This window comes from Xenopus tropicalis, chromosome 6, assembly GCF_000004195.4.
Source record: "Xenopus tropicalis strain Nigerian chromosome 6, UCB_Xtro_10.0, whole genome shotgun sequence".
In the NCBI taxonomy this organism is placed as follows: Eukaryota; Metazoa; Chordata; class Amphibia; order Anura; family Pipidae; genus Xenopus; species Xenopus tropicalis.
Window position 1 is genome coordinate 28,250,550 of NC_030682.2, and position 18,450 is coordinate 28,268,999.

General features: G+C 41.1%; 1 protein-coding gene across 4 annotated transcripts in view; it reads right to left on the minus strand.

Annotated features, from left to right (window-relative positions):
• cacnb2 (calcium channel, voltage-dependent, beta 2 subunit) overlaps positions 1 to 14,185 on the minus strand; it is a 143,446-nt gene extending 129,261 nt beyond the window's left edge. For all 4 annotated transcript variants that reach the window (XM_031903932.1, XM_031903931.1, XM_031903930.1 and 1 more), the window contains exons 1-2: positions 13,511 to 14,185; positions 2,494 to 2,586 (exon numbers count right to left, since the gene is read on the minus strand). In XM_031903932.1, coding sequence (XP_031759792.1) covers positions 2,494 to 2,586; positions 13,511 to 13,594 — 177 coding nt within the window. In that variant the 5' untranslated portion in view covers positions 13,595 to 14,185. The remainder of the gene's footprint in view (positions 1 to 2,493; positions 2,587 to 13,510) is intronic.
• Between the last annotated feature and the right edge of the window lie 4,265 nt (positions 14,186 to 18,450).

Here is an 18,450-nt window from a genome sequence, read left to right on the forward strand (position 1 = left end):
TAAATGGAAACGTGTAGATTTATATAGTAATGGAGTTATTTAGGGGAGAAGTACTTTAGTCGTATATACTTTAGGGTATTTGGTAGCTGTGTTTCAAATAGTCGAGACAAAGAACATCTAAATAACATTTTTATCAATATTCAGTATACCTTGTAGGGTAAAACTATCTTGGTACAACTATTGTTAAACACTTAGGGAGCAGGCCAAAAATTTTCAGGCATACCCTCTACTTTGGGGTATTTGGGTGTTGTGATGTATCACAAGTTACAGCACAATTAATTTCACTGTATTTGTTTTAATACTTGTCATGGGGATTTAGGTTGGAAACATAACTTTGGGTATTCCGTAGTGATGAGCGAATTTTTTTGCCAGGCATGGAATTTCCGCATTTCACCAAAGTTCTGTGGAAATTCAGTGGCAAAAAAAGTCACAGCCGTGTCAAATTGGGTGTGGTTGTGGCAAAAAACCTCACGCAACAAAAAACGACGTGCGCGACAAAAAAGTCGCACAACCAATGCGTTTCTCTGATTTTTTGCCGTTTTGTGAATTTTCCTGTTCAAATCGGGACAGATTCTCTCATCTCTAGTATTCTGGTATTCTCCTTAAATTTTTATGAAATTACAGCATCATTATTTGTACTTTATCAGGGCTGGACTAGCCCGTCAGGATACTTGGAAAATCCTGTTTAGCATTGCTTAAAATGCCCAAAACTGCCTTCTGTGCCATTGCTTCAAAAGTCACACAGGTATCTACTGTTGTATACTGGGTATCATCACAGATGAACAAGGAAACAGTTTTAGCGAAAAAAGTTCGGAAGGCCGAACGTGCATACAGAGCAGTGGGGGGAAGTCCCCATTGCTCTGTATGGGAACAAAATTTTAAGATTTTGGTGCAGTGGGCAACATGCCGCCCCCAAGTTTGTGCTGTCCTAGGCCCAGGCCTTTGTGGCCTCTCTACAAATCCAGGCCTGTGCGTAACTCCTTTTATAAATGGCTCCATCTGTTAATAAGGATTTATTAGGAAAACACGGTGGACGAGGAATTGCCAGTAGGGCTGCCACCATTCCTTGCCAGTAAAATACCATTTAAGGGTGGAGTCAGTATTGCTAATTTATCAGCAAAGTATTTACTGTTAAAGTTGTAATTACCCTTTGTTAATCACCCTCTGGTCACCTCCAAATGCCTGCTTTCAGGTTTTCTTCCTACTAACTAAATTTCTGGCCTCTCATGTTATGGGCCCGCCCCTTTTAAATCACTGTGCTGCTCCTTTTACCTTACTGGTCCACCACCTTTACATCACTGCTCTGCCTCCTTGTGGCCCCACCCCCTCCCCTGTCAGTGCAGTTGGAATTTTTCACTTGTTAAAAAAACATTCTTGGGGTATTTTAGGTCAAAATCCTACAGAAGCCATACAAAAATATAAATAAGAATCCAACCTAGACACCTACACTCACATTCAGCATGCAAACTCACACATCAATATAGATTTAACATGCCAACACAGAACTAGTTGTATACTAATAGACTGCACACAGAAATCATACTTAAATACCCAATGTGATATTCTGCCTCATGTAAGACTTGGCAAAATAATTAAGGTCCAGTACCACAAATATAAGGAAGTCCATGTATAAAGGATTATATTAAATAAATACATAAAACATATGGAAATGACTTTATTCCTAAAGTACAGGGCAAAAAAGAAAAAAGTCCAACCTGCATCCTCACATCTGCTATTGAAGTGTTTGAGTAACAATGGATACAGGGAATCCCAATTCTTTAACAATTTATAGGGCACAGTTTTAATGATCACAATAATGCACAGATTAAGCTTTCCACAATGAGCTAAATGGAAAGAGGGGCAGAGCTGTGTAACTTACACTTGGTAAAAGCGTCCCATAAAAAGGGCTTGAATAAAGTTACAGTGCATTGCATTAGCTGCAACACAAGCCAAAAAACAGAGGCAGAGAGATACAAATATATTTAGCACATAATTAGCATAGATGAATATGAAATAAGCGTGCGTGCTATGTACAGTATTTCCATCTCCCACAACACCACCTGGCTCTTGTTATTCTCACAGATTTCTTTCAAGGTGCTAAGCTTTATTGCCTCTCCTTGCAGGCCCCTAGTCAACCCAACCCTAAACCTTGAAATGTTGACACTGTAGAATCCGCACCCAACCCATACCTGCAGATGAGTGGAGCCGGTATATTCTCATGGGCAAGGCATTTTACAGAGTAAGAATGGAAAATTAGAGCGACTGGGCAGGCATGAGAGACTCTCCTGATGACGTTAGTTTGCTAGCACCCACCCAGTTGCTACTGTTCACCCATGTATACTCTGTGATGGTGAATAACCCTTGTTTATGATTATATACATTTCTGGCATCATTACTTTAAACTATGGCCAAACCTGATATTTCAAAATAATCTTAACAAAATAGCTATGATTTTGTGCTGTGTTACTTGAAGGTGAGTGTAGCTAATAGTACCTGTCGCACAAAGCTATTGGAGGTAGTGTCGGACGATGTGCTGCCATCAGATCCTTTGAATCTGTGTTTCCGTCTCGCACCTTTTCCATAAGTCTGCAAAATAGAAAATAAAATGTTTCATTGGTTTATACAGGAAATAACGTGGCCCCTATTGTAAAATATATCGTTGTTGGAAGTTACCAAGGAGTTCAATAACTATATAAAAACCCAAGGCCAACTAGTACAGTAGATTCTTATATTGGATAAACAAATGACTGAAGGAGGAAGATGTCATTAAATGCATGTATTGTAGATTCTGGTTTTCTAGTGTCTCTGATGGTATAGAGAACAAAAGTCTTTAATTCGCCACTATTAGGATACACACAAGTTTTTTGTGTTTCTACAGACTTTAGTTATGATTTACATGTGGATAATTTGTTGACCAGAGACAAGGTCACGCAACTTCTTAGGGATAAACTCCACATGAGATTTTGATCAGATTTTGTGGCAAATGTTCCATGTAGTTTAGATTTTTTTATCAGTCCTATTATATTTTGACCCATGTGACTATATGCGACTTGTAGAATGAGTCGATAAGACACCATCCAACAAAAGCTGCCTTGGGGTTTAGCCCCAATGGAGCTGATTAGCGCAACTTCACCAGATTTTGTGTCCTTTCAAAGTACAAATTTTCTTTGTTAGTAATTAAAAAAGGAGACCAACCATACTGAGGAACACCTACATGCTTTTTTTGGCTAATTGTTTTGCTACTAGTATGCTGTCATACACAGGTGATAACCTTTTCCCAAAACATTATTTGCACTCAGATTTTCCCCCATCCCTTAAAAGACTTCGATCTACATTACTCTATAAACAAACCCCATCTTTGGTTACAAATGGTGGAGAATCAAATACACCACATACTCAGCCCACCAATATGCAGCCCAAACTCCTAAAAGTATGGCTGCTTGTGCTTATGGCAAAAAATGAGGATGGGAATGCTTGCTAAGGGTAAGAACCCACGGAGCGAGTTACTTGCCTGCGATAGATCTCTGCTATTGTGGGTGGGTAACTTCTCTGAAAAGGCTTTCCACTAACGGAAGTCACCGGTGGAAAGCCCTTTGCATCGCTTCATTTTCCAAAGTCGCGCAAAGTTGCCTGCAGGAGGAATCTTGGCACGATTTTGGATTACCAAAGCGATGCAAATAGTACTTGCATTCATAAATGATCTTTTTTTTATCCTTATTTATTATTCATTTGCTGTTCGCTATTGGAGAATGAACTAGTTGCCTAGATATTTATATACACTGTATACAGAAAATAAAGAGAGAATAAAAGCTAGCTATAAAGACCATCAGTTCTATTACTACTTTTCTGTGTCACATATAACTGGAATAGTGATTTCAGTGCATACTGGAAGAAATCTGAAATGCTAGCAAAACATTACATTTGTCACAAAACTGCACTCTTATATAATATATCTGGTCAGCCTGTAAATGCAACCAGCAAAATGCACACTACAGAGAGAGTGGGCAAATAGCTAGACTGTATATTCTGTAGTGTGCAGTAATTGTTATTGCCAATGGCGGCACAGGTAAATAAGAAATGCAGAGATAAGAAAAGCAAATGGCCTTACACTTATAACATTCCAGTATCCTCAGCCAATTACACCCCAGACTGCTTATATATACAGCGGAGAATGATCTATTAAGTCCTGCTGGAAGCTGAAATACCATATGCTGCTGATTTAGAGCACATACCTATTCTCTCACTTCCGCAGCCAGTTTAATTTTAGCCTGTTTAACTTTCCACACTCCCTCTATTTTTCATTTAGTTTAACATTAGATAATGGGTGCTTAAAATGTCAAACAGCAGTAACACATACATGTTCCACCTGCGCATACAGAGTTCACTGGTTTATTTGACCAACAGTTTGGGTGTTTTGAGAAATGAGGAAGAACTCCGAGGGGTATATTTATCATGCTGTGTAAAAAGTGGAGTGAAGCATTACCAGGGGAACCAATCAGCAATTAGATTTCAACAGTTAGAAAACCAAAGCAAAGTATATGATTGGCTGCTATTAAAAACATCACCGGCAATGTTTTACTCCACTTTTTACACAGCATGATAAATGCTTTTGTACTGTACTCACTACAGTACAGACTGCTAAAAAACGTAATGAAAAAGTTCAGTATTTATTGGTCGTAATATCACCAGACAATAGACTAAGAGGGCAGGCACGCTGAAGAACCCACAAACAGGCCAAAGTAAATGAAAAATAGGCAGTGTTAGACTGTCAAAGTCATAGGGGCACATTTACTAAATTTCTGAACTTTTTTGTTGCCGGTGCGACTTTTTAGTATTTTTCACGACTTTTCATTGCGAATGTTTCGTATTGAACGATCGTAAACGCCGGGAAAACCTTTCTGACTTTGATCCTTCAGTGCATGTTTGCATGAGCTTGATCAGTGCACTTGCGCACGAAAGAACGTTCGTTGTGCAACGAACGTTCTTTCGTTCAATCCGAAATTTTCGATAATGTGATGCAAAGTCGGGGAAAATACGAAAAAGTCGTGACGGCGACGAAAAAGTCGCAAAAATACTGATCATTACGAAAAAAACGCATTCGGACGCCTTCGGATCATTCGTAGATTAGTAAATGTGCCCCATAGTCTCGCCCCTGGCATTGAAGGATGAATTATAGTATGTAATGAAAAGAGACTTGGAGAATAAATATTTTGAGTAAGGAATGGACTCTCCTTTGGGGTCCAGAATTTAGCAAATCACCTCAAATCTTCTGAACTCTGAATGGCCTTCAGGCTGAGTTCCCTCTCCATATGATATCTGGGAAACTTCTATCTCTAGGTCATGTTCCATAAGTAAATTAGTAGCCATTAGTTTAGAACCTGATGCTCCTGGGCTGCCAGTCAGGTATAGAACTTACTGTGCCCTGGGAAGGATGCAAATGACATATCAGTTACTTTGCCAAGATGTACAGTGGGGGTAAGTCCTTTACGCCAGAGTTGAAATAGCTGTCATGCCACTGTTGCCATGTATAGGTCAGTCACAGATACCCCACAGTGGGACACTGTTGAACTGTGCGCATGAGCTCATACAAGTTCCCACTGCTTTTATTGATGGACATTTTGGGGCACAGTTGTGCACTTTCCAAATAGGGCTGGGACTATGCTGGTTGCTTATATTGTTTTATAATCTGCATTTATTGTGTGTTGTTTGTGTAATATGGGGGTACTATAGTGATGTTTTAAGATTTGGTAATAAATTAAATATTTTATTTGTGCACTAATGGTGGTAAATTGGTGGTTTGATGAGTGGCTACACCTGAGACCACGTATATCTTTATTTACCCCAGTGAGGGTTAGTTTTGCAACAACTGACCTGAGTACAGAAAGTAAGTCTTTTTATGTCTTTATTCTTTTCTTTCTTATTGGTTAATGCAGTGGTTTTACCAACGGTGCACTGTACCAGACTAAATTTTCGGATTGATGGGGCAATGGTCATTGCATTATTTGAGGTGCGAACCCTGGTTCCAGTATTCATTGTTAGTCAGTCCTTCTTTTTTCCTGGTGGAGCAACCAGCACTCTGTATTTGATTTTGTATTTTTAATGGTATAGTAAGGTAGTGGTCTCTGGAGTGGTTGGCCAAACCCTCCCAACAATATGGCATACTGTTTGAATGAGAGTTATTGGCATTCTCATATGGCTGAAATGTTCAGGGATAATACCAGCACGGCCTCTAAGAGAGAGCAGAGACAGGGACTGCAGGTGGGATTAAAGCAACATAAAAAGCTACTTTTACATCAACCTAGATTTAAATGGGAAATGTCTAGTCTCTCTAATAATAAAAAGAATGAAATGATTCCTCAGATTCCCCAGGATTTAATTTGAGAGTGTGACTGGGTACTTTATTAAGGAATGGGCATTAATACGATCGAGACTCTTGGAATAGCATTAATAAGATTGACACTTTCACATTGTGGAATGACAATTTAACAGTATAAGAGAGAAACACACTTAGGCAATTACAGAACATTTATTGACAAGTTGTTAATTAAGCCCTCTGATAAAGGAGGCAACATCATGATCCTGGATCAGGAATACTATATATATGGGAAGCTGAGAGACAGCTTAAGGACACTTCTCAATATGTTCAGCTTGACAAGAATCCATTACAACAAGTTCAGGCTGAATAATGGGCAATATTAGATGAAGCAGTGGCAGTAGGGGTCATTATCACACAAGATCACTCAATACGTTAATCTTTACATAGAACACCCAATTATACCATGCTTCTACCATAATATTCCTTAAATTTATTCTTACTAATAAAGTTTTCCATTTTGGGGGGCGTTTTTACCCTTAGGCCTAGTATGGCCATGGGGGGCAGCATGTGCTCTGGCATACGACTGCCTCCATTAGGGAAGGATAATAATAAGTGAATCTGTCCTGTTTTGCTTCACCGAAAAATTTGCAAAATGGTGAAAAACTTGCACAATGTGTCTACTGCACTAGTTTTTTGACACAATTGATTTTTTTTTACATGACCACAAATTTACTTGACACAACCGTGACTTTGTTGGATGTGACCACTACTTTTTCCTCACTCCTCACTCTGTTATCCAGAATGCTCAGGACCTGGGGTTTTCCAGATAAGGGATCTTTCCGTAATTTGGATCTCCATACCATAAGTCTGCAAAAAATTATTTAAATATAGAATAAACCCAATAGGATTGTTTTGCCTAGAATAAGGATTCATTATATCTTAGTTGGGATCAAGTACAAGGTACTGTTTTATAATTACAGAGAAAAAGGAAATCATTTGTAAAAATTAGAATTATTTGCTTATAATGGAGTCAATAGGAGATGGCTTTTCTGGAACTCTCTGGATAGCGGGTTTCCGGATAAGGGATCCCTACCTCTACTTGCACAACAAGAGGATTACATTCTGAGATCTGCTAAATAAGAAGTTGGAGGGTCTCCTTGTGACAGAGGTGAAGGAGACTGCTACCAACTCCTTGCTCCATGCTTGGAGCTGCCACCCCCCTACTTTGATCAGAGGCATACCCATTGGAGTTGTGCTCTAATGAGTAAATTGGTGGTTAGATGAGCCCACCTGAGACCACGTATACCTTTTATTATCCCAGTGAGGGTTACCTTTGCAACAACTGTCCTGAAAGCTGTTATTTATTTATTTTTTTCTTTCTTCTTTATTTTTCCTTTTCTTTCTTATTTGTCATGCCACTGTTATTTGTCACCACAAATCCATTTCCCATCTAAAGCGGCCTTTTTGTTTTTAACTTGCCCACCCAATATTTGCTTTGGTTTCCTTAAAAACTTAGAAGCAGGCGTTTGAGACAGGAATGGAAAGAATAAAAATGCTCTGAGCATCCGTAACAAAGTTTTTTTAAACGTCTCATTAAGACGCTCATGACATCTGGGAAGCAGGGAAGCAGTTCAGATGCCCTATGAGAAGCAGAAGCACATTTGGCAGGGCATATTATACCATACATGATGATGTTTATTTAAACCACTCTGCAGCCCACAGATAAAATATCAAGTGGTAGTTGCCATGCCAACAATGCAATTTGTTCTGCTGCTGAAGATGAATAATAACACAGAAATCACAGAGAACATACAGCAACTTGCGCACACGCACACATATCAATGGCACGCTTAACAGAAACTCTGTGGCCCATCTTGCCCCTTCAATCTTTAAATCTAAAGGTGTTTAAATTTAGACAGCTGAAACAACTAACTGTTTTATCCTCCTTTGTTCATAAACAGGTTAACGATCCAGAAATCCTTAAGTTTTCTGAAATTAGGAATAAACAGGCCAAACATGTGCCAGTGTTGCCAGACAAATCAGAAAATGCATAGTTCATTTGGATTGATAAAAGTTCATCAAGTTCAACCCTCTACAAAAGACCCCCTGTGCACACACACATATATATATATATATATATATATATATATATACACAGTATACACATATCTATACAGATCTATCAATACCTTCACATATATAAACTATATATACACATTCCTATAATAACTATAGATCTTTAGCACTAGGAAGGGCATCCCCCATCCTCACTGCCCTCACTGTCATAAACCACCTACGCTGCTTCAACTGAAAGTTCCGTTCCTCTAATCTAAATCTCTGGTGCGCTGATCGTTTTTATGGGAAAAAAGAACATCCCCTATCTGCCTATAATCCCCTCTAATGTATTTGTACAGAGTAATCATATCCCCTCGCAAGCGCCTTTTTTCCCAGAGAAAACAACCTCAACCCTGACAGTCTCACCTCATAGTTAAATCTTCCATCCTCTTTACCAGTTTAGCAGTCTATGCACTCTCTCCAGCTCATTATTATCCTTCTTAAGCACATGGGCCCAAAACTTACAATGCAAGACAGCTTTAGTAGCCACTGAATGACACTGCCTAGAGTTACAAAGTTGTTATCCACAAAAAGCCTTATGGATCAGCAGGGCCCATGCATATGTGACATAATAATTAACCTGAGGGCCAAACAATTAGATCATCCCAATCTGGACCACCATTACAGAGCCAAATCGGTCTTATATTGCTTATGACTGCCTTGCCAAACTAACAGATGTTACCATGTATGTTCATCCATACAACGATATTCTGGCTGGACACCCCTGTGGGCAAGCCACACATACGGGAACCTTTCGAGGATGTGCTTACCTTTAAAGGAGAAGGAAATGTAGATTCAGTGAGCTCTTCTCTTTATCATAAAATGCACTGGCCTATGATACTTTGCTTGTGAGCTCCACAATACTATATTATTCCATGTCCCAGGCATCCGCTGCACCAGTTACAAACATGGAAGGTTATTGTGACACATTCATAAGTAAATTATGGGCCAGAGGTAGGGAGTAAACAACTAGAATCGGCGATTCCAACTTTTCTTCTCCTTTAGAAAGGAACATTATGAGTACTTATTGTACTGTAGCATATTGTGCGCACAGATCATTTCTTCTGCGCACATTGGAATTTCATGTGAGTGGGAGTCAGGCCCTCACCCTTTACTGTCTGTACACAGTAGGCACATATGGATGATCGCCCAAACCACCCACACACACACACGGATGAAAGGCATCAGCAGTTCTGATTTTCTTTGATACCAGTGCAACCAAAATATTATGGGCCTCCCCCACACAGAGAATAGGTCAGATACAGGCAAGATCACTCAATATGCCCAACCATATACTGTAGCTCAGTGTACTTCCAGTGTTGATGACACAAGGCTTAAAGTCTCACATCACTCTGCACATTAGCATGTAACCCTTCAAATGTTATGGAATCTATCAGGAGCCAAAGGATTAAAAATCCCTTTTATAGCATGTTTCTATGCATTATTCTGTGGATAGCAGGTATCTAAATGGATTTCCATTGGCTTCTCAAAGAATGTATCTTTTTAATCTATGACAAGGTTGCTAAACAAGTCACTCTTTGCTCAGTTTGGCCACACAAACTGCCGGCTAAACAAGTACAAATTGGCTACAAATATCATGCTGGCCACATGACACAGGCCAATATACTGTGGCACAGTTTTGGTTATTTTGTTACCCAGAAAATAGTCACACTGTCAGAAAGAGAAATTCTGAACTTAAGACTGATTTATATTGGGAGGCTGAAAAATATGAGCTTTTGAACATACATAAATAATATATATACTCTTCAGCTGCTCACTGTACCTTGGCCAGTACTGATTCAGTCTTAGGCTAACTACTAAACAGTCAAGGCAATCGATGGCTAATTTGGCCCTCCACAGGTCTTGTTGTTCACACAGAAAGACTGGGTCCCTTGGGCAAGAATAGAGCAGAACATAAGCATTATCTTGCTACCCAACATTTCCCTTTGCCAAACTAATGCCATATGTTCCTGCACACTTGTGTGGCTGCTCCCATAGAGCATAATGGGGGTTGTTTTCCTGAGACTCACATTAATGAAAAACTTTTAAGTCTTTTGCAACTTTATTTTCATTTATAGTTGTAAAACTATACATTTATTGTTGTAAAGCTAATTTTCCCCATACAGTTGTAGTGGGGAAAATTCTCTAGAAAATGTATACCCTAAAGAAATGACAATATGTGGGATATTAGCGTTGAGGAGGTGACATAGATAATGAAATGCAAAAGTGGCTGCTCTATCTTTAAAAAGGCAATTGTCCAGCCTAAAACTGGAGAAAATTCAATTTGCAAAAATGTATTCTTGTTGTCTTGGTAAATTGATGATTTACCAAGAAGAAATGAGGAGGAAAAGATGTGAATGTTAGCCAATGCAAAGTCAATTCACCAAAACTTGTCATGCTCTCCTATTAGTAAATTGCTGCTGTTGTGGTGACTTTTTATTTTTCCCAAAATACTTCACATTTTAACTTTTTTCTTTAGTAAATATGCCGCATAGCAACTGCAACTTTAATACATATGCATTTGTGAGTTAAAAATACAGCTGGGAGTGCAGTGCTTCCCAAGCAGGAAAACCCTAAGGGCATGGTCTTGATCTCAAGCCCTCTTTGAGATGAAACATTTGGTTATAGCCCTGACTAGCTCCTAACAAGGCTAAAGATACTGTATATTGCCCCAAGAATATGTAGGACAGCATATTAATGTTGACTCCACACATTCATTAAAGCTGCACTTGCATATAGGAGACCAAAGAGACGTGTTTCACAAAAAATACTATAGGTATGGAACCTGTTATCCAGAATGCTCAGGACCTGGGCTCTTTCGGAAAAGCAATCTTTCCTTTATTTGAATCTCTCTACCATAAGTCTGCTAAAAAATAATTCAAACATTAAAGGAGTTGTTCACCTTTGAGTTAACTTTTAATATGATGTAGAGAGTTCATTCTGAGACAATTTGCAATTGGTCTTCATTTTTATTGGTAGTTTTTTAATTATTTATATTATAATTATATTACTTTTTGTTCCGCAGCTTTCCAGTTTGGAAGTTCAGGAGTTATGTGGTTGCTAGGGTCCAATTTACCTTATTAACCAGGGAGTGGTTTGAGAGGACTGATATATGAATTGTAGAGGGGCTGAATAGAAAGATATGTAATAACAAGTATCAATAACAAATAAAACATAATAAAAACAAATAAATAAAATTGTAGCCTCACAGAGCAATAGTTATATGGCTGCTGGAGGTCAGTGACCCCCGTTTGAAAGCTGGAAAGTGGCAGAAGAAAAAGGCAAATAATTCAAAAACTATAACAGTTAAATAATGAAGACCAATTAAAAAGTTGGTTAGAATTGGCCATTCTATAACATATTAAAAGTGAACTATCCCTTTAAACCCAATAGGATGGTTTTGCCTCCAATAAGGATTAATTATCTTAGTTGGGATTAAGTACAAGGTACTGTTTTATTATTACAGAGAAAAAGGAAATCATTTAACCATTAAATAAACCCAATAGGGCTGTTCTGCCCCCAATAAGGGGTAATTATATCTTAGTTGGGATTAAGTACAAGGTACTGTTTTGTTATTACAGAGAAAAGGGAAATCATTTCTAAAAATTAGAATTATTTGTTTAAAATAGAGTCTATGGGAGATGGCCTTCCCATAATTCAGAACTTTCTGGATAATGTGTTACAGGTCCCATACCTGTATAACTGGGCCACTGACCCATAGTCTGAGCCACCTGCCAGGTGAAAAAAATGATTTCCTTTTTCTCTGTAATAATAAAACAGTACCTGTACTTGATCCCAACTAAGATATAATTACCCCTTATTCTATTTAGAAAATACTGCCCTGCTTCCAAGACTCCAGACCCCCCCCCCCCCCCTCTCCCTCCGTAGAAGACAAGCAGTATGGGAACAAATATTCAAATGTCTGCGATCTTCTTAGGGAAATCTTGCACATGGCTGCTTACTGCTGCTTCCTATAGTAATCCTACTACATATATCCGGCAGCAGTGAATATATCTATTAAACACCTTCCATAGTACAGGTATAGGACCCGTTATCCAGAATGCTTGGGACCAAGGGTATTCCAGATAAGGGGTCTTTCCGTAATTTGGATCCCCATACCATAAGTCTACTAAAAAAATCAATAAAACATTAATTAAACCCAATAGAATTGTTTTGCCCCAATAATGATTATTTATTTCTTAGTTGGGATCAAGTACAAGGTACTGTTTTATTACTACAGAGAAAAAGTAAATCAGTTTTAAAATTCTATATTATTTTATTAAAATGGAGTCTACTGGAGACAGGCTTCCCGTAATTCGGAGCTTTCTGGATAACGGGTTTCCGGGTAAGGGATCCCATACCTGTATTCATAATGCAGGGACTGTACACAATGCAATGTATGGGGCAGCACACACACAAAAGGAGTATGATTATAGTGTGTATAGACATTAATAGGGATGCAGGAGTTCCAACCTGCAGCAACAGTCACCAGTGAAGGCAGCACACACACACATATACATATATATATATATATACACTTTATAATTAATATTATTATTATTTATATAGCGCCATCAATTTACGCAGCACTTTACAGAATAGATGTATACATATGTACCCAGGCACAGCTCCCCTACAGATGCACTATAATCATGAAACAAGTGTTTCTGGGGTTCATTCAGTATGAAACACTGGTCCCAAAAACCTGTGCTTAGTTTTCTAAATTTGTATAAATAATAAACAAACAAAAGGAATTCTGGGAATGAATTCCAAACTCCTAAAAAAAATCCCATTTACATGGGTTTATCCTATAGGCTACAGCTTAATGATTTGTTTATAAATAATAAGAAAGTAAAGAAACTGCTAGGGAAAAATAAAATCCCACATGTAATATGCTGGTTGCACACGCAGAGCTGATACAAGTGCAAAGCATGGCTTTTACACTCCCTTAGGGCTGTCGGTTCCTGTCATTAACTCTTTAGTGTGAGATTCTTCTACTAGAAAGTGGCAGCTCCATCATCTGCTCTCGCCTGGAACCAACCAATCAGCGGTCCCAGGAAGGTTTAGGGGGCACAGTACCTGCACGGCGGGGTTCTCCAGCGAGTCCATATGGATCTCCTGCTGTGATGCCGAGGAAGACTTGGACATGTTATTCTGGACCATTGGAATAAAGGAGAGTCAGCAGGATACTTGGATAAAGTAAAGCGGTCAGGCTGCCACTTGCATTCAGCACTAGCCACAGTAGCCTTTCTACTTAAACAGTTTCCATCACTATCACTGATATTCCAGGTGCTCCTTGAAGGCAGCTCCCCCCTTCCTGCAGCTCCACTCGCTGTGACTCCCTGTGAGTGCTACAGTTCAGCCGCCTCCCCTACAGGCATCACTAAGGAGGAAGGAGTGTCTAGAGCCAGGGCTTCAGCTGGGAGTTCTGAGCTGCTTCTGATCCAGCTGGGTCCCCAGGTTCCCATAATGGGCTTCAGTCATCTAAAGGGTCTGAGCAAGAGCTGCTTCCCTGCCTCTCTCCTCATAACACTGCAGCTCTCTCTCTGGCAGCAGCCGCCTCATACTTCTTACTTTCTTTCTTTTCCTCCACACACTGAGCCACAGCCTGGTCACATGATACTGTGTGTGAGAGATGGTGTGAGAAAATGGTTCTGCTTCAGTGTGGGAAAGTCAGACTGAACTTGTGTGCCTGTGTCTGTCTGTGTGTGTCTGTGTGTGCCTGTGTGTGTCTGTGTGTGCCTGTGTCTGTCTGTGTGTGTCTGTGTGTGTGAGTGTGTGCCTGTGTGTGTGAGTGTGTGTCTGTGTGTGCCTGTGTGTGTCTGTGTGTGCCTGTGTTTGTCTGTGTGTGCCTGTGTGTGTGAGTGTGTGCCTGTGTGTGTGTGTGAGTGTGTGTCTGTGTGTGCCTGTGTTTGTCTGTGTGTGTCTGTGTGTGCCTGTGAGTGTCTGTGTGTGTCTGTGTGTGCCTGTGTCTGTCTGTGTGTGTGTGCCTGTGAGTGTCTGTGTGTGTCTGTGTCTGTGTGTGCCTGTGTCTGTCTGTGTGTGCCTGTGTGTGTGTGCCTGTGTGTGTGAGTGTGTGTCTGTGTGTGCCTGTGTCTGTCTGTGTGTGTCTGTGTGTGCCTGTGTTTGTCTGTGTGTGCCTGTGTGTGTGAGTGTGTGTCTGTGTCTGTCTGTGTGTGTCTGTGTGTACCTGTGTTTGTCTGTGTGTGCCTGTGTGTGAATGTGTGCCTGTGTGTGTGAATGTGTGCCTGTGTGTGAATGTGTGCCTGTGTGTGTGAGTGTGTGCCTGTGTGTGTCTGTGTGTGAATGTGTGCCTGTGTGTGTCTGTGTGTGTGAGTGTGTGTGAGTGTGTGCCTGTGTGTGTCTGTGTGTGAGTGTGTGTCTGTGTGTGCCTGTGTGTGTCTATGTGTGTCTGTGTGTGCCTGTGTGTGTGAATGTGTGCTTGTGTGTGCCTGTGTGTGTGAATGTGTGCCTGTGTGTGTCTATGTGTGTCTGTGTGTGTCTTTGTGTGCCTGTGTGTGTGTCTCTGTGTGTGAATGTGTGCCTGTGTGTGTGTCTGTGTGTGTGAATGTGTGCCTGTGTGTGTGAGTGTGTGCCTCTGTGTGCCTGTGTGTGTGCCTGTGTGTGTCTATGTGTGCCTGTGTGTGTCTGTGTGTGCCTGTGTACCCTTGGTCCCGAGCATTCTGGATAACAGGTCCTATAACTGTATTACCTATCACACAAGGAGGGTACCCACTGGCTTCATAGTCAGTAAATTAGTGGTTTCTGCCCAAAACCCTAAATCTACTTTGCAGGATTCTGTGGTTACCTGACCCAGTGCAGAATTCTAGTGTGCCAGGCTTTCTAAAGAAATCAATTTTCTACAAACCATCTCTCAGACCCAGGACCGGAACTAGGGTAGGCAGAAGAGGCAGCTGCCTAGGGCGCAACGATTTAGGGGCACCAGGCAGACTCTCCTGCCTACCCCTAGTGCTAATTTGTCATTGCCTCCACCGCTTGTCATTAGCGGCGGAGGCAATGACCGACTAACCGGGGAGGTGGGCGGAGTTGGCCGACCGGGTTGCCTAGGGCGCACGGTCGGCTTGGCCCGCCCCTGCTCAGACCTTGAATTAACTGAAAGGTGCTGGGCATTCTATATGTTCACCTGTTACGCTACACTGGCACTCATGGTCCCTAAGAAATGCCCAGGGTAATGATTTCTAAGCATAACACTTAGATGTTCCCAGTTGGGACCTGAACTGGGAGACCTGGGAAATGAAAAGAAAATGGCAGTATGGTGCTCAGCACGTAGTACCCCAGACTGGTGATGTTTATGAACTAGAGGTGCAACAACTCACCCAACCTGTACCCATAGGGGGAACATAATACCCCAGTCTGACCCAACCCAAATCCTCAATGGTCACCCAAATTTCAACCCGAACCCACCCCAACCTGCCAACCTATGAAGTTCATGGGTTTTGGGTCAGCCCACATGTCACTAGTTAGAAATGCTGGAGACTTTTGTTTTGCACCTTTTATTAAAAGACACAGTGGTGCAATATAGCAATGACTAGTATGTTCCAGCTCTGTATGTGAAAAGGCAGAGTAGCGTCCTTGGTACTTCTTGTTACACACTTGGGAAGGCCCATTTATCAACATTCTCATTTTCATGGTTTTAGAGGTTTTTGAAACCACGACTAAACTTATTTCCAATAACACCACAAATGTCTAGTCATTTTTTTAAAGATACGAATTGAAAAAGCACGAATGAATTAAAATGGGGAACGAAAACAAAAAACAATTTTTTGTGGTTTTTACATTTTGCCACGAATCTTCATGGACTTGCAAATGGAAATAAACTCGAAAACATTGAAAACCACAAATTAAAGATTGTTACAATTTGTCTAGGACAGTTCCCATTGACTTCTACATGACCTTGACACAAAAAAAACATAAATTGCAAAAAAATAAGAAATATGAATGTTAGTAAATGCCCCCTAAATGTAGGAGGGTAAAGGTTTTGGCCAATTGTATGTATGTATGTATATCTTTATGTATAAAGCACCACAAGGGTACGCAGCTCTGTACAATTTTACAAAATACAAAATTACACACAGGCAGGACAAGTGTTATAATAAATAAATACAATAAATATATATATAAATGCACAGGGAATAAGTGCCATGGGGTATGAGACACAGTAGGAAGGAGGTCCCTGCCCCGTAGAGCTTACAATCTGAGTGGTTGGGTAACATACAGGCACAAATTGGAAGGTAAGAGTGCACCAGGTATGGGCATTTGCCCTTAAGCGCAGGACTGGGCAAAATAGTGTTTTAGTGCTCCAGAAGGTAACAGCTGAGCTTTATCTTATAGAGAGTGGGGGAGTTTTCCCTACGGAGGGATTCAGGGATAGAGTTCCAGAGGGAAGGAGCAGCGAGATAGAAAGGTTTAAGACGAGAGAGCGCAATGGGTGTGGATGGTGTAAAAAGACGGAGGCTCTGAGAGGAGCGGAGGAGACGACCAGGAACATGCAGGGAGACCAGTGAAGAAATGTAGTGAGGAGCAGAGGAGTGAAGGGCTTTGAATGTTAGTAGAAGGATTTTGTAAGCTATCCTTCTAGCCATGCTAGAGAGCTTACTTGGGGCTGAGCAGGTTCCCTCTTTGGAGAGAGCAGGAGGAACCTGGCAGCAGAGTTTAAGATTGATTGCAGGGGAGCAGGGTCGGACTGGGGGGTGCAGGACCCACCGGAGCTTTTGCTTCGGGCCTTTCAACCCCCCACTGCCCCCCCTCACCCGAGCTCGCCTAAATGAAACTTACGGTTAGCGCTTTGGGGGAGGCAGGAGGGAGACCGGGGCTCGGTATAGTGCTCTGCGCAGATCAGGGCCCAGTCCGACCCTGCAGGGGAGAGAGTCTGGGAGACCGGTTAGTAGGAGATTGCAATAATCTAAGCGGGAAAGGATAAGGGCATGGATTAGTGTTTTAGCTGTTACTTGTGAATGAAAGGGGCGTATATTGGCAATATTGCGGAGGAAAAAGCGGCAGGTTTTGGCAGGGTTTTGGCCAGTTAGATTTGTTGTGCCTATATTACAGTTGGGAGGGGGCAGGGCTATGTTTAGGTCTGGTGCCACCCTAGGCATTGGAACTAAATATGCCCACGCAGATTGCAGAAGTGACATCATGCACAGTGTGTAAGTGACGCATAAAAGACCCTACCTCCCTAAACCCCCCAGCTCCGATGCTGTATTTCTGTAGAAACTGTTAGGCAGGGGCTGGGGGGATTTTTAATTTTTTTTTTCAAGATAAATTATTATATAGGCTGTCCCCCTAAAGCTGCCGTCCTAGGCACAGGCCCTTATAAAAATGTGGCCCAGGGAGGGGGAGCAGGTCCCTTGGCACCCAAGTTATATGAAAGATTTGTTTGTGGTGGGATACAATAAAGTACATCACAGCAAGTGCCCACTTGAGTTAAAAAGAGTCCTACCAGGAGTTTCCGGGAGTTGGGACCTAGCGGGCCACGTCTAAGGTAATCCAGCTGGGGTAACTGAGAAATCGGGTACCCCCATGCTCAAAAACCTGTTACATTAGGTCTTAGCTTAAAGAGCAAGCTAACTAATGCCCACTAATAATGGCTACAAAATTAATTGTCATTTTTAGCAAATTTTAGTTTTTAAAAACTTTTTGTAACTTTAAGTAATTACCTTATGTTTTGAGGGAAAGGCAGAGTCCCTTTAGTCTATCATTTGAGGTGAAAAAACTCTTTATTGTCAGTGTATACCTAATGGCATGAACCCCCCTTTGCCTCAATACACCTAGTAAATGCAAGGAGGGAATCACAGAATTCATGGGGTGGGGGGGTTGCAGGCTCTTGCCAGGACCCCCCCTGTGGCAGTAGGATCTACTTCCCCTGATGTTCCCCCACTGACTGCAGGTGGGCTCTGTATTCCTGTATATACCAAGGCGGCAGAGCAGTTGTTGGTCCAACTTTTGCAGTTCAGGCCCCACTTGAAGATCCAACCAGGCCCCCCTCATGAAACAAGCAT